Raw genomic sequence first — 17,675 nt, 5'->3', positions numbered from 1 at the left:
CAGAAATTTGGAAGCTTTCACAATCAGCTCTGCAGGAGGCATAAAATAAGTATTGACGAAACTGTTCAGCAAATCAGATGAACATGAGTATTTAAAGTTTTTCCAGAGTATTTTGATTTACGATTGCATGATTTCATATAAGAAACCTTTACGCCAAACTTACGGCATGCCCTACCTCGTTAGTATAGTGGACAGTATCTCCTCACTAGGAAGCGGGGTTCGGAATGGTTGTTGTCTTAGCCTAACCGCTAAGACCGACCGACAATCCCGTTTCTGTTTTCTTTCTCTTCGTCGTCTACGTCGTACTTTTGGAGGGCTGGATATCCACTAAGATCCCGGAGGTCTCCGGATGTTCTCGGGGATATCGAAGGTCATAGATTTAGGTTTCTTGCCTTTCCTTCCGACAGTGATTAGGTCTTGGCGACTATAGTATAGTGTATAGTATAGTATAGTGTATAGTATAGTGACTATACTAACGAGGAAGGCTGCCGTTGGTCGATGGAAATGAAGTTTGGCAGAAAGTTAATATGTACTAACTGAAGGAAGGAAGACTTTCTCGATCAACAATTTGGTTACGAGGAAAGCTATGACTTAAACATTGCTAGAATAAGTGTTTGTGTCGGTGAAGTGTCGCAGATTTTTACAAAAGCGGACTCCCCGTCGGGGAATCGAACTCCAGACATCCACCTGACGGGGCGGAGATACCGTCCACTATACTAACAAGATTACTGTATCCCGATGACAATTATTTTTCGAAGACAGCTAATATATACTAACTGGTAGAGTATAGTGCAGTGTGGCAGACGCAAAAGGTAGACACTCCCCGTCGGGGAATCGAACCCCGGTCTTCCGCGTGACAGGCGGAGATACTGTCCACTATACTAACGAGGAAGGTTGCTATTGCGTCGTGACAAGTATTCCTTGAAGAAAGCTAATATATGTACTAAATGGTTGAGTATGGGGTAGTGTAGTAGACGCGAAAGATTGAAATTCCCCGTCGGGGAATCGAACGTCGGTCTTCAGCGTGACAGGCGGAGATACTGTCCACTATTCCAAAGAGGAAGAATGCTGCCATCCATTAAAATTAAGTTTTAAAGAAAGCTATTATTTAACAACTGGTTGAATATACAGTGAAGTGTGACAAATGTGATAAGTTGATCCTCCCCGTCGGGGAATCGAACCCCGGTCTTCCGCGTGACAGGCGAAGATACTGTCCACTATACTAACGAGAAAGTTGCCGTTCTCGTTGGAAATGAAGTTTGGAAGAAGGTGGGATGAGGTGAAGATTGGGAGATATCCTGTTATATCGCAGACTGGATATACAGTTTTACGATCAAAACTTTATGTGTGTACAGATCTCCAAACTGGAAGAGTAAGGGGTAGTGTAGCAGATGCAAAAATATATTATATATATAGATATTACTCCCTGTCGGGGAATCGAACCCCGGTCTCCCGGGTGATAGGTGGAGATACTGTCCACTATTCTAACGTGGAAGTCTGCCGTTAGCCGTTGGAAATGACATTTGGCATAAAGTTAATATGTACTAACTGGAGGAAGGAAGACTTTCTCGATCAACAATTTGGTTACGAAGAAAGCTATGACTTAAACATTGCTAGAATAAGTATGTGTGTCGGTGAAGTGTCGCGGATTTTTACATAAGGGGACTCCCCGTCGGGGAATCGAACTCCAGACTTCCACCTGACGGGGCGGAGATACCGTCCACTATACTAACAAGATTACTGCATCCCCGTGACAATTATTTTTTGAAGACAGCTAATATATACTAACTGGTAGAGTATAGTGCAGTGTGGCAGACGCAAAATGTAGTCACTCCGCGTCGAGGAATCGAACTCCGGTCTTCCGCGTGACAGGCGGAGATACTGTCCACTATAGTAACGAGGAAGGTGGCAATGTGCCTAGGACATTTAAGTTTACAATAAATCCAATATGTATTGAATACAGTGTAGTGTCACTAACGAGGAAGCCTGCATAGATTCGTCGACAAATAGCTTCGGAACAAAGCTATCCAACTACATATAAGTGCTAAATTTACCTGACCAAGAATACTAAAGTCGAAAATCAAAGTAAAAGTGTGTGTCGGTGAAGTGTACCAAATTCTAAAAAAAAAGGTTCACTCGCCGCCAGGGAATCGAAGCCCGGTCTTCCGCATGACAAGAGGAGATACTGTCCACTATACTAACGAGGTAGGGCATGCCGCAAGTTTGGCGTAAAGGTTTCTTATATGAAATCATGCAATCGTAAATCAAAATACTCTGGAAAAACTTTAAATACTGAAGTAGAAAGTTTGTTGTTGCTGTTAGCTAATTTCAATATTAGCCTGTTTCTACTTCCACAAGTTCTTTTAATTCATAAATGGAAAAAGTCAGCAGAGTCTCGTTCAAAAGGCGTGGCTTTATATAACAGATCGATCTGGACCTAACACCTCATACAGAAGCAAGAGGAAGAAAGGTAACTCAATACAGTTTACAAAGCACATATATAGCAATGATCTCCGTCCCTCTGAGTATGAGTGTGTGTGTGAAAAGACCCCCTATGACCCCACACATGGGTCATCCTTTTAACTCATGTCTGTCGGCAGTAACTTCTCTTTCTCTGAGCCGAGGGGGCCATAACTTCTGGTAACACAAACAAAACTGGAAAAAGGAGTGAGACACTAGGGTTCACATTGGTCATTCTAAGATAACGGAACTGAAAGTAACTTCAGCGTCTATGCCATAAAGTATAGATAGCTCATTATTTACGCGATAAATCATACAGGGTTTAACAAGCGGCTGTGTTCCACATAGTGAAGTCGTAAAAACACTATTAAACATATATAGTGGTTCAGCCTTAGTTTCATTTGCTTAGTTATTAATGTATTATGTTAGACTAAACTATTTCACCTGACTTCAATTCCTTAACTCTGTAGTCTCCAGTCTAACAATGGAGCGTGTTCAGCATCGGAGGAGACAAACCAGGGTTGAGCGAGTTTATCCACAGATGGTTTATTCCATTCAAATTGATTCATACAGAGCTCCGGGTCTCCCTCCCATAGAATAAGCCCGCTGAGTGTTGATGTCCCAAAGCGGAGGATGGAAAAGACATTGTCCAAACCCGCGTTTGCCCAGTTATAGTCCAACAAAAATGCATATTCATTCGCTGATTAATAATGAGATGTGGGCTGGTCCAGGGCTGCTGTGAGGGGGGTTTTCTCTGGGCTCCACATCTTCCAGCCTTGAATCCACATCATCCAGACCTCTGTCTCCGCTGGTCCTATAAAGTCCTGACCCTCTGCCCTGCTCTTTGTTCCTCTGCCCTTTGAAGTCCTCCATCTGGTCTCTTATCAGTGTGGATCCCACCTTGAAATAAGAATCTCAGGAAGAGCCTTTTGTTAACATTGTAGCTGAGGAGTCTCAGACCCATCCTTCTGTTCATATTGTAATTGAGTTGGGAACCAGTGGCGACTCTAAAACAAGGCCGCCACAACAAAAGGAATGAGTAAAATGTGATATCAAAATGAAACAGCTATACTAAAAAGAATGAGTAAAATATGATATAAAAATGAAACAGCTAAACTAAAAATAATGAGTAAAATATGATATAAAAATGAAACAGCTATACTAAAAAGAAGAGTAAAATATGTCAGATTCTTCAATTAGTAAGTTGCATAATTGTCGTTAGTTAACATTTTAATATATAATTCCAACAATACTCATGTTCATCTGATTTGCTGAACAGTTTCGTCAATACTTATTTTATGCCTCCTGCAGAGCTGATTGTGAAAGCTTCCAAATTTCTGACCCTGGCAACAAATAAAGGCTGAAATCAAGCAAGGTGGCGGCGCGCACGGGTGCAGCGGCTCACTGCTCTCCAGTTCGTTCGCTTTTCTATAGTCGCCAAGACCTAATCACTGTCGGAAGGAAAGGCAAGAAACCTAAATCTATGACCTTCGATATCCCCGAGAACATCCGGAGACCTCCGGGATCTTAGTGGATATCCAGCCCTCCAAAAGTACGACGTAGACCAGTGATTTTCAACCACTGTGCCGCGGCACACTAGTGTGCCGTGAGAGATCCTCAGGTGTGCCGTGAGAAATTATCCAATATCCTTTTTTTTAAATTAACATTTATTAATAGATTTCTGCAAATATGATGTCATTGTCCAATGTCCGTGCTGCAAAGGCTGGCAGCGTAATGTAATATTTGTCCGTGTGGCAACACGTAGTTGATTGACACGTTCCGCCAAGAAAATTAGTGATGCACCGTGGTGACAGTCATGGAGAAGTTTTTAAAAAGGACAACTGCAAACTCCGAACTGCGCCCTGGACAAGATTCTGACCCGGATAAAGGCCCTAGTATGAGTGGTGGAGAAAACAAAGCAAAGACGGTGAGCTCAAGGCAATATAGTAAAAGCTATCTTTCGTTTGGATTTACTTTCACCGGGGATGAGACGACACCTATTCCGTTATGCCTGGTGTGTGGCGAGAAGCTATCCAACAGCGCCATGGTGCCAAGCAAGCTTAAACGCCATCTCCAAACGAAACACCCGTCGCTTCAAAACAAGCCGATAGACTATTTTGTTCGCCTGCATGTAAACACAGAGAAACAGGCAACGTTTATGAGAAAAACCACAAAGGTAAATGAGAAAGCGCTCAAAGCTAGTTACCTAGTCGCCGAACTTGTTGCTAAATCAAAAAAGCCGCACACTGTGGCAGAGACATTAATACTACCTGCCTGTAAAGCCATTGTCAACGAGATGCTCGGCCCTGGTGCGGCTAAAGACATAGATAAAGTCCCGCTCTCTGATAACACAATTGCCAGGCGTATTGATGACATGTCTACAGACATCGAAAGCCATGTTTTGGAAAAGATACGCATCAGTAGGAAATTTGCGTTGCAAGTTGACGAGTCTACGGATATTAGTGGACATTCTCAGCTCTTGGCCAATGTGCGTTTTGTGGATGGTGATGCCATTAGAGAAAACTTCCTATTTTGCAAGACACTGCCAGAAAAAACAACTGGAGAGGAAATTTTTCGGGTCACATCGGAATATCTTGACCAGGGAGGACTTACGTGGGAAAACTGCACAAGTGTGTGCACTGATGGAGCTGCAGCCATGGTCGGGCGCACCAAAGGCTTCGTGAGTAGAGTGAAGGAAAGAAACCCAGATCTGATTATTACGCACTGTTTTTTGCACCGTGAGGCCCTCGTTGCGAAGACTTTACCAGTAGAACTGGTTCCTGTGTTGGACGATGTGGTGCGCATAGTGAACTTTGTGAAGACACGACCTCTGAAAAGCCGTATAGTCGCATCTCTGTGTGAGGAAATGGGAGCGGAGCATAAAGCCTTATTGCTCCATACGGAGGTCCGATGGTTGTCGCGCGGTAAGGTGCTGACCCGTGTGTATGAGCTGCGAGAGGAACTTAAAATGTTTCTGACAAATGAGAGGTCTGATTACTCAAATCAGTTTGCAAGTGATGAGTGGTGCGCAAAGTTGGCATACCTGGCTGATATATTTCATCATCTTAATGAACTGAACACAAGGATGCAGGGCCGAAATGAAAACCTGCTTACAAGCACAGATAAAATAAATGGATTCCGTTTAAAGGTGCACCTCTGGCAACAACATGTGCAACGTGCCAACCTGGAGATGTTCCCACTCACAGACAAACAGCAAAGCAACACTGCTGCACTGTCTGAGGTAATAGGTAAACATTTGAAAAGTCTTGAGGAGAAGTTGTCATTTTATTTCTCTTCAGCCTCCACTGAATGCTTTGACTGGGTTAGGGACCCATACAGCTCGGCATCAGTTGTTCGAAAGGACATGACTTTACAAGAGCAGGAGGAACTAACTGAACTGAGACAGGATCGTGGTTTAAAACTAAGATTTGCTGATCTTCCTTTGGACAGTTTTTGGTTGACTGCTGCCAAGGAGTTCCCCATTCTGGCCAACAAAGCTGTTCTGACATTGCTCCCATTTTCCACAACATATCTGTGTGAGCTGAGCTTTTCAAGCCTAACTGCTATAAAAACTAAAAACAGAGAGAGACTGAGAGCTGTTGAAGAAGAGCTTCGTGTGTGTCTTTCTACTATTCCTGCCAGGATATCGGCTTTGTGTTCATCTAAACAGGCCCAGGTTTCACACTGACTGAGTATAAATAAATTGAGAAATTATATTGTAATTAAATATACTATACAGAGTGTCATTTTGTAAAATCTTTGGTTAGTGGTGTGCCACAAATTTTTCCAATGTAAAAAAATGTGCCGTGGCTCAAAAAAGGTTGAGAAACACTGGTATAGTGGACAGTATCTCCGCCTGTCACGCGGAAGACCGGGGTTCGATTCCCCGACGGGGAGTGTCTACCTTTTGCGTCTGCCACACTGCACTATACTATTAGCAGCTAATAGTATAGACAGCTAATAATTAGCTGTCTTCAAAAAATAATTGTCATCGGGATACAGTAATCTTGTTAGTATAGTGCAGTGCTTCTCAATTATTTTCTGTTAGGCCCCCCCTAGCAAGAAGAAAACTATTCGCCCCCCCCCCCCCCCCCACACTTCCCACCGTGACTATAAATAAAATCAATTTATAAAAGTGTTATAGGTACAACATGTGAAATGTTGCACTCCCACAAACATGACAGAAGTAACAATGAGAGCGCCACTCCCAGCTACTGTTGTGGATGCGCAATTACACTTTATACTAGTACGGCCAAATAAAATCCTGTTCCCCAGGTTTACACGCGGTGGACAGTATCTCCGCCTGTCACATTGAAGACCGGGGTTCGATTCCCCGACGGGGAGTAAAAACTTTTCACGTTTGCCACACTGCACTAAAAATTCAACCAGTTAGTACATATTAGCTTTCTTCGAAACTTAATTTTCAATGACGAGCAGTATCCTTCCTCGTTAGTATAGTGGACAGTATCTCCGCCTGTCCCGCGGAAGACCGGGTCTCGATTCCCCGACGGGGAGTGTCAACTTTAACGCATCTGACTCACTACACTCTTCTCCACCAGTTAGTACATGATAGATTTCTTCTAAGCTCAATTTTGAAATGAAATGCAGTAAACTTCATCAATTCCAAAATTCCTCCTTAGTATGGTCAATCATGAGTGCTTACTTTCTGTTTTAGTGACTTTTATTAATCAGATGCTGAACACGCTCCATTGTTAGACTGGAGACTACAGAGTTAAGGAATTGGAGTCAGGTGAAATAGTTTAGTCTAACAGTTTTGGTGACCCAGTCCGTGAGTCGGTTGCGTAGACAGTTTAGGGGTTAAGGCCGATAACTCCGTCCGTGAACCAGGGAGGAACTGCGTAGACATATGGGTTAAGGCCAGCCGCGGACTCTAAAACACGTCGGCGAACGTGGAGTCGCGGTTATCGAAGCACGTCAGCGAACGTGAGAATAAGGAAAAGTTAAACACGTCAGCGAACGTGAGAATAAGGAAAAGTTAACCACGTCAGCGAACGTGAGGGCACGCCGGCGAGCGTGAGACCTTTCTCTTGGGACTTCTCCAACAGGCGCCTGATCAACTGAAAGGTAAGCAGAATACCTATTACTGAAACGTTAAAATTCTGCTATTGGGTTTTTAAATTATGGAGAAGTGACTATAGAAAGGGGGTTTGGGAATAGGAGATTTCGAAAAGGTTGTAATATACCTAGAGTCGGAATTGATGACGATCCCAGGACGGTCGTTTTGAAATAGAGAAAACGTCGTATGAAACAAAGGAACAAGAGATTCCGGAAAGAGTTATATGCAGGAGTTATTTTAAAGTCTTCAGCAGGGAAACAACTGGGTCCACAGATGTTTCATTCCTAGAATTGATTCTAAAAAAAAAAAATAAAAAAAAATAAAAAAGTAACAATAATTCCTAGAATTGAACATACTAAAATTCTAAATTTATCCGGAGACTTGATCTAGATTGAATTGGTGAAAATGGAAGGATGTGAGAGTGCGGGAGAATGTGGAGAATGGAATGAATTGACAATTTTGTATGCAGATGTGGAAGCACAGGTTCTGAGTGGTGTTCAAGTTAAAAAACAACCAAAAATAAGACGCGAGTTGGTGAAACAATTTAGTACTTTAAAAAAAAATGTACATTTTGTAGGTCAAAAGCATGAATGGAATATGAATAACTTGTCCATTGCTTTGCGGAAAGTAGAGCGTGACGTCACAGCTAAGGAGGTGGAACTCCGAAGGAGAAAAGAGGAGGTGTGGAGGTGGAGGCGGGGGTCGATACTGAGAAAGGAGGAGGAGTTGGAACAGCATAGATTGGCAATACACAACCTGGTAATTGCGTCAACAGCTTTGGCGGCGGTGAGGGCCCCCACCCAGATCGAACCAACTTTGACTCTTGTACCTTCAGCGCCGCCACTGAATAATAGAACTCCATTAAAACCTCACGGTATACCCATACAAGCACCAATAGTGACTTTAGGTGGACGATTGATCCTTGACGTTGAGAATGAGGAGGAAGCTATGTCCTCCGAGGCAAAAGGCCTCATAGGAAAAGCATGTAATCTCGAACACGCGAAAGATAAGACAGAACGATCCAGAGTTGACTTGACTGACCGAGAGGACAATGATGAAAAAGAAATGACCAAAGGGACTCGACAGAAAAATGAAATAAAGAAAGGTAGGAAAAAGGAAAAGATGACTTGACTGACAATCTTATACTGTTTGAGGACGCGAATCGACAATCAGACTATAACTCAGATAATGATTCAGACATTGCAGGTGAACAGGAGAATGAGAGTGTGGACATGTATAAACAGGCTCTACCAGATTTGGGATCTCATTACGCCCTTCGCCCACGTAACAATGGGGCAAAAGAGACACCAGACAAGACTGCCGCGCCAAAACCAAAGCCCAGCGCAAAGCGGGTACAAGCTACATCTGGAGGTATGTATCCCCTCCGCCATCAGGGAGCAGAAATGATATTTGAACCTCTTGGTTTTAGAGATGTGGCTACATTGGCTGACCAACTCCCTCCAATGGCGAATGGAGGAAGTACATGGCTGATGAAGTTTTTGGCCCTAATGAGCGGACAGAATTGTGCGCTTGGTGACATGAGACAGGCCATATCAGCTTCCTGCTCTCATCATCAATTACAAATGATAGAGGAGGAAGCAGAAACTATCAGGTAACCACACGAAACCCCATTGTCCCAGGTATCGGGCGCCTTATTTACGGCAATTAAAAATACCTTCCCAAGATCCCATGACATGGCTCCAACCGTGTTTCCATACATCGATGGAGTGGGAGGTCCGGTACACTATGAAAAGTGCATTAATGCCTGGATAGATAGTACCGGCCGACACCCATCGGGCAGATTAGATAATATCCTCTTATTCCGAACAGCTGTTGTCGAGGGTCTTCCAGAACCTGTGAAAAGGGAGTTGAGAAAGGACCCTGACTTGTTGACTGGTGATGAACCAAGGTTTAAACGTCACCTGTCTCACCATTGTAAGATGTATGATAACGAGAAGGTAAAAGAAAAAGCCGAGTCGCTAAATATGAATTCTGCTCTGGTAAAATTACAACTTTCCAAATTTTATAGTGAATCCAAAAAATCTAAACAGGAAAAGACAAACCAATCTGCCCAGATGTTCCAGGGCCATGGTCGGGCTCGAGATGGTGGTCAGTTCCATGATGGATACGGTGGTCGCAGGGGTGGTTTCTCTGGTGGCCGGGGAAAAGGGTACTCGAGACCGGGCCAACAAGACAACTGTTTTACATGTGGCCGTCCTGGACACTGGAGACATGAGTGTCCCGGTCAGCGACAGTACCCGCGGCAACCCCCAACACAACAGGGGGGGCCACCACATCATGATGTGTCCCTTGCAACAAGACACCGAGGTAGCAACAATCTATTGGTCATGTCTTGAGCCTGAAACTCCGGCCACTGGGGGACTGTTGTTTGTTTATCACCAGTGGAAATCATTCATTGATTCACTCCGGCCTTACCATCCGCCCAAGGATGACTTTCATTGTACTTTGTTTTATGACACAGAAGATGACTTAGTCTATCGAGACCGTTTTCAGAAGGTTCTTGGAACACCCTGGCAATTGAAATCCACCAAAATATTTGTGGGTCCAGAAGGCGTAGCTTCATATGTTGATTTGGACGAATCGCAAAAAGTGTGGTACAAAATGTCGGATACAGCCGACCCCCACATTTCTTTGGCTCTGTCTCATGGTCACGAAGCTCGTCAACTCGGTCCCATGGTCAAGAAACTTCTTAAAGTCACGGACTGGCAGTCCACTGACCTACCAGGGCTGACTTATTCCAAATTGCATGACTCTTATCAGATTGATCCACATGCCCCATTGATAAACTCCTCCATTTTGGAGGAACAAATCTTGACTCGAGAACATGGTAGGGAATTGACTGATCACCACCAGACAGAGGATTTACTGAAAACTATTCCGGACACATTGTGGTCATCAGGACCATTTGATGTAGGACATTGTGTTAAAATTCCACCTGTAATGTTAAAAATAGATGAGAGTGCCATCATCCACAGGCCACAATATAGATGGACTCCAGATGCGGACAAAGGTATGGAAGACACTCTAGGTGGACTGTGGGACGCAGGTGTGATAGAACTTTCTAACTCACGATGGAACACGGCATTGCGACCAGTACTTAAGGCGGACGGACAGAGTTACCGTATGGCACATGACCTTAGACCTGTGAACGACGCGACGCTGACTCCGATCCTACCAGTACCCGACCCCCATAGAATGTTGACTTCGCTCAGTCCAGTGTATCAATGGTTTACTTGTATTGATCTAGCTAACGCCTTTTTCTGTGTACCTTTGCATCCTTCAGCCAGACAGTACTTTGCGTTCACCTATCGTGGTGTCCAGATGCAGTATCAGCGCCTGCCACAAGGGTTTAAAAACTCACCTGGTATTTTTAATCAGTGTCAGAAGGACCTGTTACAAGACCTAACGTTACCTGAAAACTCTGTTCTTTTACAGTATGTGGATGACCTTTGCATTGCGACAACCACTTCTGAAATCTGTCTGGCGGTCACTAGGATGGTCCTGCTAAAACTTCATAATATTGGTTTCAAAGTGTCAAAGAAGAAGCTTCAGTGTTGTCGAAGAGAAGTAACTTTTCTAGGCCGTGTTGTGTCAGCCAAAGGACTGTCCATGTCACCTGAACATCGAAAAACCATTTTGTCTCATTCCAGGCCCCAAACCGTCAAAGACATGTTGTCATTTCTGGGCCTCTGTGGCTACAGTAGGACCTATATACCATGTTATGTGGACAAGACACATACACTTCGCGTTCTGGTAAAAGACAAAGGTGTTAAGAATCTTAGAGCACAACTTGATTGGACGAAAGAAGCAGATGAAACCTTTGTGTCTCTGGTTCAAGAACTGGCCTCTGCGGCTGCCCTGGCCAACCCTGATTTCGACAAACCTTTTCATCTTGATGTGTCTAACTCGGCGACTACAGTAAATGCTGTTTTATTTCAGAAGGTTTCGACGACTAGGCGGGTATTGATGTATTGTAGCGTAACACTAGATGGTGTTGAGCTTCGTCAACCAGAGTGTACTCGTAGGGCTCGCAGGGCTCGCTAAAGTGCTTCTTAAAACAGCTCATACAGTGATGGGACATCCCATATATGTTCTGACTGATCATGGGGTATCGGCGTATGTGGCTTCATCAGCATTTACCTTATCATCGCTTCGACAGTCTAGACTTTTACGTATTCTCACAGCTCCAAACATCAATTACGTTCACACAGGTATCAATATGGCGGATAATATTCAGCTAGGACCACATGAAAGTGCTATGAGGGTTAATCACCAAAGGTACGTTCGGCCTGATCTCAATACTAAACCGCTTACATTTGGTAACAATCATGTTTACAGATGGTTGTTGTTGGAGAGACCATTCAGGACGTCTCCGTGCGGCGGCTGCCGTAGTGGAGAGCAAGGGGGATGCACTATACTCTACCAGTTAGTATATATTAGCTGTCTTCAAAAAACAATTGTCATCGGGATACAGTAATCTTGTTAGTATAGTGCAGTGCTTCTCAATTATTTTCTGTTAGGCCCCCCCTAGCAAGAAGAAAACTATTCGCCCCCCCCCCCCCCACTTCCCACCGTGACTATAAATAAAATCATTTTATAAAAGTGTTATAGGTACAACATGTGAAATGTTGCACTCCCACAAACATGACAGAAGTAACAATGAGAGCGCCACTGCCAGCTACTGTTGTGGATGCGCAATTACACTTTATACTAGTACGGCCAAATAAAATCCTGTTCCCCAGGGTTACACGCGGTGGACAGTATCTCCGCCTGTCACATTGAAGACCGGGGTTCGATTCCCCGACGGGGAGTAAAAACTTTTCACGTTTGCCACACTGCACTAAAAATTCAACCAGTTAGTACATATTAGGTTTCTTCGAAACTTAATTTTCAATGTGGAGCAGTATCCTTCCTCGTTAGTATAGTGGACAGTATCTCCGCCTGTCACGCGGAAGACCGGGGTTCGATTCCCCGACGGGGAGTGTCAACTTTTACGCATCTGACTCACTACACTCTTCTCCACCAGTTAGTACATGATAGATTTCTTCTAAGCTTAATTTTGAAATGAAATGCAGTAACATACCTGTCAACCTCGAACCATTTGTGATCTTACCAAATTTTGTTTTCGCCCTTACATATATGTATAAATACATGGAAAATCTTACCACTTTACTTTTTTGTAATTTTTTGCAAATGAAAGTAAACATAAACAAGGGAACAGGAAACGGAAATCACATGGTGAAAGTGTTACAAAACGAAATGTTTATCATGATCTTTTTTTTTTAGCCAATCAGAGGCGCCGGTACATATATCACTTGGCAGACATGCGTTTCCGGGAAGAAACAATGGCGGATGGTGAAAAATGGCTAGAAAGTGCCTTAATTTATTTTTTTTTCTCAAAATCACCGTTTAGCGTACCATTTTCATGTGTACAGCGTACCAATATAAAAATGGGCTTTCAGTTGTACCAATTACGGCGAGAACGTACCAGTTGACAGGTATGCAGTAAACTTCATCAATTCCAAAATTCCTCCTTAGTATGGTCAATCATGAGTGCTTACTTTCTGTTTTAGTGACTTTTATTAATCAGAGTGCAAGATTACATCTAAGAACACAATTCACTATCAACTATCAATACATACAATTGCAAACATATGCAAGACTAAATCTAAGAATACGATTCATATTTCACACAGCACAAAAGATATAGTAAACATCATAACTAATAATTGTCAATAAAAATCTATTATAGTAACTTTTAATACATACAATTGCAAACGTGAGCAAGATTAAATCTAAGAACACAATTCACATTTCACAAAGCACAAAAGCTATAGTAAACATTTTAAACAATAGGTCTAAATAAAAATCAATTATAGTAACTATCAATACATACAATTGCAAACATATGCAAGACTAAATCTAAGAATAAGATTCATATTTCACACAGCACAAAAGATATAGTAAACATTTTAACCAACACATCAATAAAAATCTATTATAGTAACTTTTAATACATACAATTGCAAACATGCAGCAAGATTAAATCTAAGAATACAATTCACATTTCACACAGCACAAAAAGTACAGTAAACATTTTCACCATTAGGTGTCAATAAAAATCAATTCTAGTATTTTTTAATGATCAGATTTTTAAAAAAAAGTGCAAGATTAACCATAAGTATATATATTTCACCTTCACTGTGGCTCCCGAGCGCTCACGGTGTTTGCGGCGGACAAGAGCGAGGCAAACAGCGAATTGGGCCTCCTCGCCAACAACTCCGGTTCGCCCAACTCTGCCACCTGTGGGTCGGGAGTAACATTTTGGAATGACTTGACAGTTCCCGACACAAAAACCTTTTATTACGCCTCACTTTTCCATCATCCATGACCAGAACGCGGTCGGCGTGCATAACCGTGTTGATACGGTGTGCAATAGTCAGCACGGTGCAGTCCTGGAAGGCATCGATGATGGTGGTCTGGATCAAGGCGTCGGTCTCGGCATCGATGGAGGCCGTGGCCTCGTCCAAAAGAATAATCTGGGGGGGGGGGGGGCAGGGGTGGGTGGGGGCGGGGGAGTTTTTTTTATTTTTTTCCATTGGACTTCGCCAATGTCGATAAATTTGTGGTTACGTCCCAACCTTGGAGTTGCGCAACAGCGCCCTTGCTAGACACATCAACTGGCGCTCGCCCACTGAGAAGTTCTCTCCGTTCTCCGACACGGGTGCCTGAAGCTGACCTTCCAGTTTGGAGATCTGTACACACATAAAGTTTTGATCGTAAAACTGTATATCCAGTCTGCGATATAACAGGATATCTCCCAATCTTCACCTCATCCCAAAATCCTTGAGAAACAATCTTTACGAGTGTTTTATGTGGTAATAAAAAAATAGGCAACAGTTGTCAAAGTGGCGGCCCGGAGCCAAATCTGGCCGGCTGCATCATTTTGTGCGGCCACAAGAAAGTTAAACATGAGTGTTCTGTTTTAGGATTAAATTAAAATGGAGTATATATATATATATATATATATATATATATATATATATATATATATATATATATATATATATATATATATATATATATATATATATATATATATATATATATATATATATATATATATATATATATATATATATATATATATATATATATATATATATATATATATATATATATATATATATATATATATATATATATATATATATATTACATTTCCTGATTTTCCCCATTTTAAATCAATAATTGTCATTTTTTAATCCATTTTTTCTGTGTTTTTAGTTCAAAAATCATTTTGTAAAATCGAAAAATATATTTTAATTTTTTTTTAAATTAACTTTGTTTTAGATCTATAAAAAAACGGAATATTCAGGGATTTTAATCCAGTTCTTTTAATCCATTCATAAAATTGCATTTCCTGATTTTCTTCTTTTTAAATCAATCATTGCACATTTCGTAACCTGAAACTTTCCCTCCTAGAGGCATTCTTAAGTAGAGGTTTGTCCATTTTGATGTTCTAAAGCCATGCAAAGTACAAATATTCCAATAATTGTAATGATGATTCACATGGATAGTTTGGAGTTAATCCACACTCCTACTCACCGAGTCCTTGACGCAAGTTTTCTCCAGAGCTGCCCAGATTTGCTCGTCACTGTAGTTATTGAAGGGGTCCAGGTTGTATCTGTGGACATGGACAAAAGTGGTCCTCAAACCGACAATGTACCTGCCACCCCCCGCCACCTCTGGGTTACCTGATGGTGCCGATGAACAGGACGGGATCCTGCGGGATGATGGACAGTCTCCTACGAAGCTGTCGCAGACTAATGGTGGAGATCTCCACCCCGTCGATACGGATGCTTCCCTCATGGGCCTCCACCAGCCGGAAGAGCGCCACCCCCAGGGAGGATTTACCTGAACGGAGAAGACTGGCTATTGGCCGCAGACTGAGGAAGTGGAGATCTGCCTTCTAAAAAAAGACCCTCACCGGAACCCGTCCTTCCCACGATGCCGATTTTCTCTCCACCTCCGATGGAGAAAGACAGCCCGTCCAGGACAACGGGAGTGTTCTCACGGTACTTCATCTTGTAGTCCCGGAAGTCGATGGTGCCGTTGGTGGGCCAGCCTACGGGAACGCGGGTGTCTACTATGTGTCCGTCCGCTTCCGATTTACAACCCTGATCAGAAGAATTTTCGATTTAAGAAGGCCATCGCACCGTGTTTCGACGGCTACGGGTTCTGTGAGCGACCGTGATATACTGCTGGAGCCTCTCCACGGAGTTGAACCTGGCCTCCACCTCCATGGCTTCGGTCACCACGTATTGCAGCGTGCCGGTCAGCTGCACGTGGCTACGTTAGCTTGGGAAAGCCACAACCTACCGCGACCTTAAAACATCTTAAAAACTACCTGGATGGTGTAGGACAAAGCCAAGCCTTTCAAGGATGGATCAATGTCCTCGTTGCTACTCAGAACCGCAAAGAGGGAAACACAAAAGGTCAAGGCAGCCGCCATGAAGTCGAGTCTGTAGCCCAGCCAACGAGTGCTGGCGTAGAAGAGCTGGAAGTGGTTGGAGTTGATGTCGTTCAGGGAATTGAACCTACCGCAAAATCAAGAGTTAAATGTGATTGAGAGCCTATTATTCTTTATGTACAGTATGAATGAGCTAAAATGTGTCCGCCAATGGGCCGGATGGGAAGCACAAGCGGGCCACTTGCGCCCACGGGCCACATGTTTGACACCCCTGCTCTAAACAATCATGAGTGGGAACGTGAATGGTGAATGTCCATTTGTCTCAAGCTATCTGGGGTGCTAGGTGCTGGTAAAAGTGGTCTCACAGTTTGATGTAGTTGCCTCGCATGTTGTAGGCGTGGATGGTGCTGAGGCCCTGCAAGATGGACGTGGTGAGGGAGATGCAGGGAGAGCGGCTGATGTTTTCCAAACTCTTCATCAAGCGCACACTTTGTTGGAACATGCTGCAGTAAAGAAAAAAAAACTGTAAAAAGAACTGTAATTTCTCACATATTAGCCTTAAAATAGCCTTAAAACGGTTGAATTTGATAATTTCTCACGTATTCGCCTTAGAATAGCCTTAAAACGGTCGAATTTGACAATTTCTCTCGTATAAGCCAGCTTGATTCACAATTTTCACCTCCATATTGGTTTAATATGGAGTACAAACGTATTCATTTGAAGGGAAAATCTTAAGAAAAAACATTTGTCAGAAGAATTGATTACTGGAATGGACATTCCTATGCAGTTGCCATTTGGTCTTTGTCACATTGCAGTTTTGTGCATGTCAAGTCTAATTTGTGCGCATATAAGCCGTACCATCAGGTCACCTTTAGCGAGAAATACGGTATAAGTGCCAAAAAATACAGTATCCTTAACCCCGACGAATCGTCCCAAGCCGAGGGGAGGTAACTTACGCGAGCACCAGGGCGAACAAAAGCCCCAAGGGGAACACGGCAACCAGCAAGAATGGGAAAATGGCCGAGATGATGACCACGATACAGGTCACCATCATGGCAAGTAGTACCGTGGGGGAAAAACCCACGCAACATGCAAACGCCAGCCAAACAGTGTGGACCGACCTGGAATAGGAACCCACAACCTCAGAACTGTGAACCCCTCGCATTAATCACTCGTAGTACTGAGATTAATTGGGCCCTAACCATATTTAGGGGCCATTTAGAGAGGTCAATTAGCTTAGCATACATATTTGGGGGATTTTGAAGTTTTTTAATAAGGCTTGTTAAATAGTACTTAGAAATTTAACAGTACTTAGAAATTAAACAGTACTTACATATGAAACAGTACTTAGATATGAAACAGTACTTAGATATTAAACAGTACTTAGATAGTAAACAGTATTTAGATACTAAACAGTACTTAGATACTAAACAGTACTTTGACATTAAACAGTACTTAGATATTAAACAGTACTTAGACAGTAAACAGTATTTAGATACTAAACAGTACTTAGATTCTAAACAGTACTTAGACATTAAACAGTACTTAGATATTAAACAGTAAAAACTCTCTCTCTTAGATATTAAACTCTCTCTTTTAGATATTAAACTCTCTCTTTTAGATATTAAACTCTCTCTCTCTTAG

At 42.7% G+C, this 17,675-nt stretch overlaps 1 protein-coding gene and 2 non-coding genes across 3 annotated transcripts in view; 1 reads left to right on the top strand and 2 right to left on the bottom strand.

Moving 5' to 3' along the window:
• Positions 1–819: 819 nt before the first annotated feature.
• trnad-guc (transfer RNA aspartic acid (anticodon GUC)) lies at positions 820–891 on the bottom strand. Its single transcript has one exon. It is a non-coding gene; the product is annotated as a tRNA-Asp (tRNA).
• An 11,577-nt stretch (positions 892–12,468) lies between these two features.
• On the top strand, positions 12,469–12,540 carry trnad-guc (transfer RNA aspartic acid (anticodon GUC)). The gene has a single exon. It is a non-coding gene; the product is annotated as a tRNA-Asp (tRNA).
• Positions 12,541–13,119: 579 nt separating this feature from the next.
• Positions 13,120–17,675, bottom strand: part of LOC144192825 (ATP-binding cassette sub-family C member 12-like) — a 20,519-nt gene continuing 15,963 nt past the window's right edge. Inside the window, exons 20-30 of the mRNA XM_077711637.1 lie at positions 17,204–17,211; positions 16,988–17,152; positions 16,397–16,534; positions 15,969–16,158; positions 15,811–15,900; positions 15,549–15,738; positions 15,316–15,475; positions 15,167–15,245; positions 14,200–14,313; positions 13,933–14,097; positions 13,120–13,861 (exon numbers count right to left, since the gene is read on the bottom strand). Coding sequence (XP_077567763.1) covers positions 13,757–13,861; positions 13,933–14,097; positions 14,200–14,313; positions 15,167–15,245; positions 15,316–15,475; positions 15,549–15,738; positions 15,811–15,900; positions 15,969–16,158; positions 16,397–16,534; positions 16,988–17,152; positions 17,204–17,211 — 1,404 coding nt within the window. The 3' untranslated portion in view covers positions 13,120–13,756. The remainder of the gene's footprint in view (positions 13,862–13,932; positions 14,098–14,199; positions 14,314–15,166; positions 15,246–15,315; positions 15,476–15,548; positions 15,739–15,810; positions 15,901–15,968; positions 16,159–16,396; positions 16,535–16,987; positions 17,153–17,203; positions 17,212–17,675) is intronic.

The sequence above is a fragment of the Stigmatopora nigra genome, unplaced genomic scaffold, assembly GCF_051989575.1.
Source record: "Stigmatopora nigra isolate UIUO_SnigA unplaced genomic scaffold, RoL_Snig_1.1 HiC_scaffold_27, whole genome shotgun sequence".
Lineage (NCBI taxonomy): Eukaryota > Metazoa > Chordata > Actinopteri > Syngnathiformes > Syngnathidae > Stigmatopora > Stigmatopora nigra.
This window is presented reverse-complemented; position numbering and strand designations above follow the sequence as displayed.